This window comes from Phaethon lepturus, unplaced genomic scaffold (assembly GCF_000687285.1).
Source record: "Phaethon lepturus isolate BGI_N335 unplaced genomic scaffold, ASM68728v1 scaffold15615, whole genome shotgun sequence".
Lineage (NCBI taxonomy): Eukaryota > Metazoa > Chordata > Aves > Phaethontiformes > Phaethontidae > Phaethon > Phaethon lepturus.
In genome coordinates this window covers 12,759-23,887 of record NW_010538495.1, presented here as the reverse complement: position 1 = coordinate 23,887, position 11,129 = coordinate 12,759, and the positions used below count along the sequence as shown (strand labels likewise).

General features: G+C 36.0%; 1 protein-coding gene across 2 annotated transcripts in view; it reads right to left on the bottom strand.

Moving 5' to 3' along the window:
• Nucleotides 1-487: 487 nt before the first annotated feature.
• CHFR (checkpoint with forkhead and ring finger domains, E3 ubiquitin protein ligase) overlaps nucleotides 488-11,129 on the bottom strand; it is a 23,312-nt gene continuing 12,670 nt past the window's right edge. For both annotated transcript variants that reach the window (XM_010286836.1, XM_010286837.1), the window contains exons 6-17: nucleotides 9,961-10,190; nucleotides 9,368-9,524; nucleotides 8,961-9,115; nucleotides 8,198-8,360; nucleotides 7,147-7,289; nucleotides 6,614-6,733; nucleotides 6,197-6,280; nucleotides 5,419-5,489; nucleotides 4,328-4,415; nucleotides 4,063-4,170; nucleotides 2,882-2,954; nucleotides 488-778 (exon numbers count right to left, since the gene is read on the bottom strand). In XM_010286836.1, the coding sequence (XP_010285138.1) occupies nucleotides 736-778; nucleotides 2,882-2,954; nucleotides 4,063-4,170; nucleotides 4,328-4,415; nucleotides 5,419-5,489; nucleotides 6,197-6,280; nucleotides 6,614-6,733; nucleotides 7,147-7,289; nucleotides 8,198-8,360; nucleotides 8,961-9,115; nucleotides 9,368-9,524; nucleotides 9,961-10,190 (1,435 nt within the window). In that variant the 3' untranslated portion in view covers nucleotides 488-735. The remainder of the gene's footprint in view (nucleotides 779-2,881; nucleotides 2,955-4,062; nucleotides 4,171-4,327; nucleotides 4,416-5,418; nucleotides 5,490-6,196; nucleotides 6,281-6,613; nucleotides 6,734-7,146; nucleotides 7,290-8,197; nucleotides 8,361-8,960; nucleotides 9,116-9,367; nucleotides 9,525-9,960; nucleotides 10,191-11,129) is intronic.

Here is an 11,129-nt window from a genome sequence, read left to right as displayed (position 1 = left end):
ATATGAGCGGAAGTCTGTTCTGCTTCAAGTATTACCCCAACTTTAGATGTGATCTTCAAATTTTTGTGCAATTATTTTTGTAATTTAATGTGAATAAAAACATCAACACAACTAAACTAAGAAAAGAAACTGTACTTCTTACACTACAACACTGCACATCGGGTAGAAGCTTTAAGCTGAAACAGCTGTTTAATGGACGGAAATTTTTTTTTAAAGTGAATATTAATGTGTTTCTAGGCCAAACGCAATGGGTAGTGACAAAATATCAGACTACCGCAAAATGCAGTTACAAATATACACTGACAATTTCCTTCTTAAATATTAATGGCTCTTGAAATATCATCAGATACTTTTACAAAACATTTCTATTTTAAGTCTAAGGACTTTTCTTAGTTTCTTCCAAGTAGTGCAAATACACTCCTTATTCTTAGGTCTTCCCAAGATATGGCTGATTTTTTTGTGTGTGATTTCTGTTTATGCTCTTCACTGACGTGACACAGGGACACTGTAGTCATGAGGATGGAATGCAATGCTTGCTGGACTTTCTTGGGAAAAAAAAAAATCTACCTTATTCATGTACAGCTGTAAAATTCTACAAATTAAAAAGTTCACACCAGATTACCTGATGCAAAAGTAATTGAGTCCCTGCTATGGGGGAACTGAAAAGATCCCCTAACCTTAAACTGTACAAGCAGTGTAACAGGTTTTTGTCCCCTCTCTACAGACTACAAGTATTCAGTTCTTGAATCGTGTTTGTTCACAAATGTGATTGAATTTCCTGAAATAAAATTAAAAAGAAGTATTAAAATGTAACGAAGTTTTCAGAAGTCAGGCAACAAAAAGAAAAGAGTCCGCATCTTTCATGGGGTATTTTAAATGTTAAACAGTTTAAAGCAGAACATTTACACACTAACATATCTGTTTCTCAGAACCTGTTTAGATGGTACTCTACTACCACGTTATCTGTAACAGGATTTTCAACGTCTCTCCTGCCTAATCCTTGTTAGTTTTATTATGCATACAGAAAACCTGTTATTAAAAGCATTCCTCTATACTTCTGCATACTTCAAACCCAGAAGGCAATTAAAACAGGAACCAGCAAATTAATTTTGCCCTGTGAGACATCAGTAATTTTTAGTAGACAGCATTACACAAGTCGCTAGGAACTAGAATTAACAAGGCTAACAATACATTTCAACATAAACATGTTCTTCCACTGGCTTAGAATCTTCTTCTGGAAAGAAAAAGGTTAAGTTTTTCTCATTCTGTATATATAGGTTTTATAGGAATGGCAAGCCCATCTTCCTGAATTAAACAGATAACACAATTTTGTACGAGGCACTTTTTTCCGATTCTAAAGAAAACTTCTGACTGTTCATTCTTTGTTTTTCTCTTACGTGGGTTATGCATCCCCTGACATAACTGAAACAGGAGTTGAGTGTGTCTATACATATACATGTGGAAGAGATGACACAAGAGAGACCGTGAATTTTCTCCCTCTTGCTGAATTAGATCAAAGATTAGAAAGAAACCTTGCTTACAAAACCAAACTACTTAGCAAAACAGTTTAACTCAATTAAAAAAATGTAACTGGATATCTAGAAGTGGTATGACAAGATTGTTTGCTTTTATGGATTTTAGGAACTCAAGCAGCCAGTAAAGTTCTAGGAACAGCTAATGCTTAAAAGAAAAAAGGAAAAAGACAGGAAAAAAGAAATAAGGAGAATAAAAAAAAGGAAAAAAACCCTGAGTCATTTCCATTCTAGATGGAACTATCCACCACAATATGAACAAAGACAACTAGTGAGTGCTTTGATACTGAATTAACGCTCTAACATTTCAAAACACAATCTCCTCTGGGAACACAGACAGTTCTGTAACATGAAGTTACAGATAGCAGTGGTGCTTTGAATTACACCTGCAACTTAAACCCAAATTATTTTTGAAAGTTATTTGGTAAAACCCTCCGAATTTGTAAGAGACTGGGGATGAATATTTTACAAGTCTTTCTTATGATCTGCTTGCATGAGCTGTACAGACTGATTATTTTCAATCCATAGTACCTGAAATATTAAAAGGAATTATGCTAAGTGTGTATGTTCATTGTGGCATTAGAAAGATATTGCAGAATCTACTATTCATTAAAACAATTTCTCAGTAAGGGGTGACAACTCCTGTATCTTAAATTGCACTGAGAATTTAGAGAATTATTCATAAAGCAAGAAGGATGTTTCTATCCTCCCTGGAACCAGCTAGCTCTTAGGTAGATAGTTTTTGTTTTGTTTTATAAGTCTTTAATATTTGTTACCACACATGCATCCTTTCGTAAAGATCCAATTGCGTTGGTTGTCTGTGCCCTGATTTTTTTTTTTTTTAATTAAGGACCTTGATTTAGTTTGGGTGGACATCTTTCATGAATGACCAAATACCAGGAACCCATGTACCCTAGATGTATTAAAACACTTGAGAAGTAGAGGGTTAATATCTTTTCAGGCTCAGTATTTAATTTTCACCATATGCCCGATTGCTTGGGTCAGAGGTGAAGCAGAAGCTGCTTCACTGGCAGAAGAATAGGAATGAAGGGGGAGTTGCGGGTGGAAAACAAGACTGAAAAATTGTCAGCAATGGGTTACATCAACTTACAAGTGCTAGCGATGCCCTTCTGACATGCACGAAGGGCTCATTTCAAAGTTGTGTTAAAACCAAAAATGACAATCCCTCCATCCCTCACGCTCACCCAATTTTGCTTATGCTGCAACAGTGTTACTCATGCAATTTCTCACACTTCAAAGGTTGTTTTTGTTGTTGTTGTTTTTGTTGTTGTTGTTTTCTAAAAAGAAACAGAAAACCCCCACACCACTTCATAAATCGTGTAACTTACATGGCATGATGTGCTTTGACCTGAGTTCGACAGTTGCGCCCCCAGTAGCAATCAGGACGTGATGTGACAGTCACTACAAAAAACAGCAAATTAAGTGCTACATTTATTACAGAAGTCATTAAATAAGGTGATGTAGATTATTAAGCCACTGCTAATGGTGGTTACTCATCAGAGCAGGCTTTGTAGAGAAACAAGACATGATTGGCAAGTAGCGACTGTAAGCTATATTGGTTCACCTTTCTAGAAAGAAAGCAAACACTTAGTGAAGGACAAAAAATTAATTCTGAATATTAGGCTCATGCAGACTTACGATGAAAGGATTTGGTTCTCAGTGCTGTCAACTGAAATTTTACCACTTAGTTTAATAGAGATGGACTTTACAGTTTAAGACACTGAGCCTATGTCTGGGTACATTTCCATATGAAAGAAAAATTTATTAATTTGGTCAGAGTTTGTTGCTCTTCTCCCACTTTTACATGCATTATAACTCAGCTGTCCAGGAGGCCATTACACTAAAATGAAAAGCAATGTCTAAGGAGAAACAAGGTAGAAGAAATAAGAGAGACTGACTGTCTCTCATTATGCACAGAAGTAGAGTTCTCAACTGTTAAAGACTGGGAAGCTGTTGCTAACAACAGGAACTAGATGGATAAAAGTAACATTGAAAAGTAGACTGTTGGAAGAGCTTCTGTTCCCAAGAGATTTGGGATTGAAGAAGGCACAGTCGCTTGCATGATATTTTATACTAAATCTGTAAATGCAAACAGATTTAGAATTAATTTATGAAAACATTCTTGTTCCTAGTTGAGAGCTGGTAAAATGTAAATTTTTCAGGAGGTGCATCATTTTGTGTACTTTAATAGGAAAATAAATTAAATTACAGCAACTAGTTCCTGTTGACTGTATTCTGGATTTTACTGAATTCCTTTTTTCACTATGCAGATATAATTATTCTACAGATGAGAAATCATACTGAAAGAAAAGATTCCTTTAGGGACTCTGACAATAACTATATGCAAACTTAGCAGCTGACAAGTAAAGCAATCAGCATAAGATATTAGTCTGGCAAAGAGATTTGCACTGGGCTACACAAAGGTGCTAAAAAACCAAGGCTACAAGCATAAAACTGACTTAACTCTTTAGATGACTTTTCCCCCCTTACTGTGTGAAGCAATCCCCACCTGGCAATTCAGCAACAGGAATATTCTGCCTGTACTGATAGGCGAGTTCTCGAAAGCTGCGAAGGCCACAACAGTAGCAAAGCACTGTGTTCCCAGTAATTCTGTAATCTGGGGAGAAAATCAGTTTGTACATAATGTCAGTGTAACGCTTGAGAAACCAGATTTAACAAAAATGCCACAATGGCACCAGTTACATGCACAGAACTTCTAATCTCTCGATAATATTACTGAGTTATACATGGACAAAAATGAATGTAACACATACCTGACAACATAAAAACTCCTCTTTGAAGAGCTAAAAGACTCTCGTTTAACATATTTTTCCATGTCAAACCCCTGGATGCCAGGTAATCCTGAAAAGAGCAATTTCAATGTTTACTCCAGAAAAATCTCCAACATTAAAGTGTGACCAAGCTACTCCCTTGCAAATATTTCCAAATCTAGATCTAACTAGGTTTTCAAAATGGGCTGATGCTGATTAGAAGTAAAAATTAAATACCTTTAACTTAATTAGCATGAGACTTGCATATCATCAATAAAACCTTCCACTCAGCATCTTTTTTCATAAGACTCCTACTTGAGACAAAAGAATGTAAATAGATGCATTTCAGTCACACTCTCATTTACCTTAAATCAAGACTTCATCCAGTTTACCTAATTTAGATAACCCTGTTATGGTATGGGCAAAATATCTTCCATGCAATCTAGTGTGCACTTTAACTTATCTGGGAAAAAGATATTCAACAAGTCTTGTTTTCCTGGTATATTTTTAGTGAATTATTTTTCTCTTTAACTAATATTTCGGATTTCACGCTTCAGCCTGTAGAAACTGACCTCCCTAACAAATACTTTATACTAGTAGAATTCTTTGATGATTTAACAACCAAACACATCTGAATCCTACAGTGTGTCTATCAGTCATTTAAACTCAAATTCAGAAGTTATGACTAGAATTTTGGCCTTCTCGGCAGCCATGAGACATACACATTGGAGAAATCAAACATCAGGATTGCATGAAAGTGATTTCTTTTTGTTATTGTTGTTAATTTGGGTGGTATGGGAAGAGCAGATGCCAAATGGAATGCACCTCTAGAATACGATGCCGTCTTACGCAGCGACTGAAAGGACCAAATTATCACCCTAAAATGCTTCCAGTCTAGACACAGTAACTATAACTTTGGTCCAGCTGAACGTTTAGGGCTCATCAGATTTGCCTTTTAGAATCACATGCTGCAAGTAACACAATGCTGCCACTGTAACTGTTAGGTAGCACATCACTATCATTTCGTGAATAAGTACATCTTAAACTTTCTATATTCATTATTATGCATCATACATAATTATTTTTAAACGTACCTTTAGGATATCTGACTCGTAGTGGTTGTTATTTAGGACTCCATCTAAACACTTATCACCAAGATTTATTTCTAATCAGAACAAAAAGAAGAACAGTTACTATTTCTTCCCCCAGCCCCATGGCCCTGACACATTATTCCTGAAATAATGTGTCCAGTCTCAAGGTGAGCACCAAGTAAATAACTGCATTCAACATATGCTAAAGCATGTGATATATAAATTCCAGTGGCAATTAAAGACAAGACATTGAGATTTTACAATTTTACCTTTAGTCCACAAACACTATTACTAATCTGCACAAATGAACAGCATTATTTAAAGCATATTCCATTAGCTTTAAACTGCAGCCAAGTAATTTCCACTGTTTTAATTTATTTTTTAAAATGTCTAAAACCTGGAGTTTCAGAAGTCTGCATGTTTAAGGGTAAGGTTCTTTTCTAATCAGTTAACATCAGATGTTCAGTGCTCTTGCATTTTGTATGATTCTCTGACTAGGCTGAAATACACGATAATTCTTTTTATACGGGAAAGCATTGTGCTTAACAAGTGTAGTTCTCAAACCCAATATGGTATAAAGACAAGAAGTTAAATGCTCTCAAAGTTAAGACACATATCACTCAATTTTTTGTTTGTAATGTGAGGACACAGCCTTTGTTTCCTTTTGCATGAATCTGCTACAAGCTAAGCTATTATATTCCTTAAATTACCTAAATTTCAAGACAAACAGACATTATTGTAAAGTGAGCAGGCTTATAAGAAACAGATTATTCCACAATACCACAGAATGGTGCCAAACAGCCAAAACATGCCATCCGAGTGCAGCCCCAGTATAAGTGACAGAAGGGTTGCAGACAAACTGTACCTGTAAAGTAACAAAGAAAACCCCTGTCAGGACCTGTACACAACAAAACTCAGCAGTTATTTGTTCTTATAAATCAATAACAATAGAGCCCTGATAAACTTGGTTAAAAAAAAAAAGTACAACTTTCTCATTTAAAATACATTCTATAGAGGAATAAGAAATTTTATAAAGGAAGATTTTTTCATGCTGTTGCTACAAAAGTCCAGATAAAGAATATTCAAATAAAGAACACTCTTCAAAGTAAACTTAAGTTTAATAAAAAATGAGAGATTTAGTTCTGTAGCCAAGATTTAAAAACAAAAATTTTTTTTTAAATGTAAAAAATGTACACACATTGCTGAGGAGCAACATGAGGATTCTGTTCACGCTCTGCTCTTCGGTCGGGCATTGGCTGAAAGCAGCAGGTGCATATTACATGACTTCCTTGAGCAGGACACACATATTCCTGGACAGCTAGATGAGTTCGAAATAGGAAAAACAAAAAGATAGACTGAACAATGTACATAACTGCAATGTGGACTAGGAGTTTCAGTGAATATTAGAAATATAAAAATCTGAGAGTAACAAGCAAGCAATGTAATTTTTACATAGACACTATAAAAGAGCAGAAAAACAGCATTCAGACTTCTAAACTATGTAGACATGTAAAGTATTTCACTATATAGAACAGTTTAAGAACTATCAACCATCAACAATCTATTTTGGACAGCCACAGAAGAACCATGGTCAAATCTCGTATTTGCAAAGCCACCTATGTCAAGTGGCATTACTCTCACAGCACCATGAGAGTGAGTTTGCTTACTTCATAATGGATGTATGAGTTGTAGTATTTTAGTATCACACTGCTGAGATTTCACGACACTGACCTGCAGGGAAGTTGGCTGATGTAGATGGCGCATCTCCCAGTGCTTGCGTTCCTCCTGCTTCTGTCTCTTGGCCTGTGCCAGGCAAAGTTGGAACAGAGTGTCTTCGATACCCTGGGCACTGTCTGCATACTATATATGGTTGACTGAAAGAATAAAATAAGGTCATAGGAAATCACACCCAACAAATGCAAATATAACTCACATCCCTATGCTAGACAGGGTTGGTCATACTTTCAAAGTTTAAATTTTTAATTTCTTCATCCAGTAACATATGGATGTTTACATAACTCAGTCTCAGTACCTTACAGCTGCGAAGATTGCTGTAGTTGTAACAGATAAAGACTTTGTGTTTTGCAGTATTGCCCAAGTAGTTTAAAAAAAAAAAAAAGAAAAAAGAAAAAGAAAAGAAAGAGTGGTGTGACTGGAAGGGAGATGAACAAGAAAGAGAAGAACAAAGCTGGAATAATTTTTTACAGGAAGAGTTTTTCTGTTCCCCTCTAGACATACAGGAATAAATGTTTGCTGCTAGAAGTAGAGAGGAGATATTTTGGTGCCTGGGAATCCCTGGGTCAGGCATCAGCTGCTTTAGTACCATACACCTGGTGAAAGCACCATTCCAGACACAGAAGAAAGTACAGTCATTGCAGCTGCACTCATCGGGTCATGGACCTCTTTACGTCCTGACAAGATCTTAGCCAGAAACCTATTTTCTCTAAAGCAGCAGCCAATTTGTAATTGGAAAATGTAATTTCACATATCTCACATGATGTTGCACAATTCAGGATAGAACTGTTGGTCGTTAACTGAATCTGGCTGGACTTCTAGGAAGTTCTAAATGTAATTATTTTTTTATTGACTGCTCAAGGTTCAGTAGGATTGCCAGTAGAATTACCAAGAAAATTACTGGTAAGAATGAACTTACCTGAACACAAAAATAAGATTCTTTCTGGCAATGATCATGGAAACACCACCAGCAATAAGTGTTTACGAGTGGGTTTGTGCATTCAAACATAGGTAAATCTAATCCAGTGCATAACTTAAATGGACATACCTGATATCTGAAGATTCACTATCTACATCTGACAATTCCAACAAATCTTCAGAACTTCCTTCCTCATCTGAAAAAGATCTCCGCACCTTAGGCTGCAACATGTCTTGAGTAATTTTGTTTCTAGCATCCATGCTACGTACATCGTCTTCATTACGACATTTATCTGGCATGAGAAGCAAATTCAAATTTCAAGAAAAAAAAGAATAGCTCACATCCTTTATACCCACCCTACTTTATTAACACAATTACCATTATTATGTTTTCACTTCCATAAAACTTCTTTTTTTGTTAAGTTCTAGAAGAACTTAGTTAAATTCCTCTTTCTATTAATGGAAGTGTAGTATTAGGCAACTTTGAAAATTTGAAAACTTTGTTTTCAAGAGGCCATGATCAAAGTTAATTAAATCCATATTCAAGTATATTTTTCAGAAGTATCTGAGTTTTGGTAGCCTAATCAGTCAGTGTCTCCTATTTGATGAAACTGAAATCCTTCTCATGATTAAGCAGTAAAATAAAATAAAAAATTCTTAGCATAGTCAGTTATATTACTAAATCACTTTCAATTCTCACCCAGTATTTGAAATATTACAACAAGTTATTATGTCATATTAAATGCACTTGTTTTCTTACAGCCATGTCAGAGAAAACAGCAGAGTAATAATACATACATAGAAATTTAATAGACAACAGTCGGTGCATACATCAATTATGCAGCTGATGTGTGAAATACATCATATTCTGTTACACACGCAGTTCAACTTGCCTGGATGCTGAATCAGATAAGCTTCAACCAAGTTGTTCAATATGTGATTTTTACAAATACGTTCTACCGGACAACGACAAGTTGGACATAGAGAAGATCTTTCCATCCATCCCGAGTAGCAGGCAGCACAAAAAGTATGCATACAAGGCTGCAAGCTGGAAAACACAAACATGAAAACAGTGAAAGAAATGGAGTCAAACCACAAGTCTTTCATTTTTCAGATAAATTTGTAACACTCAAAAATGGTTTAGCTTTGATTTGGCTATATAGATAAGGAGCGGGGAAGAACAGGAGAGGGACTCAGAAGGGCTTGTGAAAATCCTAAATATCCTGGCCTCCTCAAACAGTTTTCACTGAACTTCATGTATTATTATCACATGATTACAGCTTTTGTCAATCATACATACCTTACACAGTCATGCAGCAGTTCTTGGCAGATAATGCAGGTTAATGTTTCTTCCATCTTATCTGGTTTCACATTTGATGTTTTTGCATCTTCAGAGCCAATTTTAATTATACATTCACTTGGAGCTGCTGGTGGAAGATTTGGACAAGCATCTTCACCTACAAAGACAGAAAATTCCACAGTATGTTGTTTTTGAAGCTTTTATTAATATATTTTAAGTGTTAAAAGTAAGACCTCAAATATATACACTGATTCACTGTTCACTGGCAACGGTCTCACTAAAGGTTCTTGCTTTACACATAACAGCTGCAGCTACTGAAGACATTCTTTTCACTGGACCAGAAATCAAGTCAATAAGTGTGTTTATTGAGCATGCTTAAGTGTGATATTAAGCGTGGTATGTGTGCATTTTGAATTCATTTCATATTAACACAGAAAAGTAAGCACAGATCCTTATGTTTCTGCTAATCTCACTGGGCTTCTATGAAAAACGGACATAGTTTAAAAAACTTAATTAGAAACTTAAAGCTAACTTTCAATAATATTAAAATAAAAGAGTGCAGGGTAGGTTGCGCAATACTGTAGTATACTAGCCTCCTTTTAGTTTCTTCTTAGCAGGTTCCAAACCTTCCTCCTCCCCTGTCCTTTGAGAATCTGATTCTGCTTTTTCTTTGTCAGTGATTTCTGATGTGATTGCAGAAGTTTCAGTATTCATATCCAGCTTTTCATGCTCATCATGCAGTGCTCTTAGACACACAGATTCTAAGATGGGGAAAGCAGGCACAGGAGTGAAAACTGAGGATTGTGATCCTGCAAAATAAAAACAGAAACATGAACACAGCTACATACAGATATGGGACATTTGAAAACAACAAGTACTCCACACATCAGTCCAAACATCTGAATAGGAAAAAGTGTTGTGAAAAAGCAATGTCTGCATAATTATATTACATGCAGTCTGAGCCAATCTGACTAACTGGAAGACCCGGGGGGAAAACAAGCTATTAGCTGTGCAACCCTACTTAAAATCCCCATGCCTCTTTAAATAGTATTTATTCATAAGACTATTACCCACACCAGGTCTTTCTGACAAAGACGCCAGGCACAGGGTTTATGCAATGTTGACCATATATAAACAGGTCAGGATCACAGCGGAGGGCAAAGCTTTGTTTTCACAGAAGCTTGTTTAAAAAGTCCCACTGAACTGTTGACAAATGCCATTTTCTAGATAGCCATTCTTGCTCCAGTCCTATTTTAAGAGTTACACAGCATTGTGGTATTACACTTGCCAACATAATGCAGGATACTAGACCAGGGATCCACGTGGTGTATTTTGGCATTAAAGCTCTAAGCAAGAAAAGGGGACTGGTGATTGGCAGCAGTAACAGTGACAATTAGAGTACTTTCTCAGAGTGACTGCATGAGCATTCCTATCTCCTTACTTTTCTATATGAGCCACATAGATTTGCTAAGTTTTCACCAGTGCTCTGCTACAAAACCATACTGTAAAGATAGAACAGTTTGTTATTTACAAGTATTTTCTGCCCTCTGAGCATAAGCATCTCACAATTGACTTATCCATCAGGCTTCACCCTGCCTACTCATAGAGAGAAAATTGAAATGCACATATCCACCTGGTATTTTCACTAGAACTTAACAAAGCAAATGCTAAAGAACCAGATACCGGTAAGAGACTAATCTGTTAAAATTCAACACTGGAATAACAGTTGATGAGATACCAAATTTTAAATACTTGGCACAAT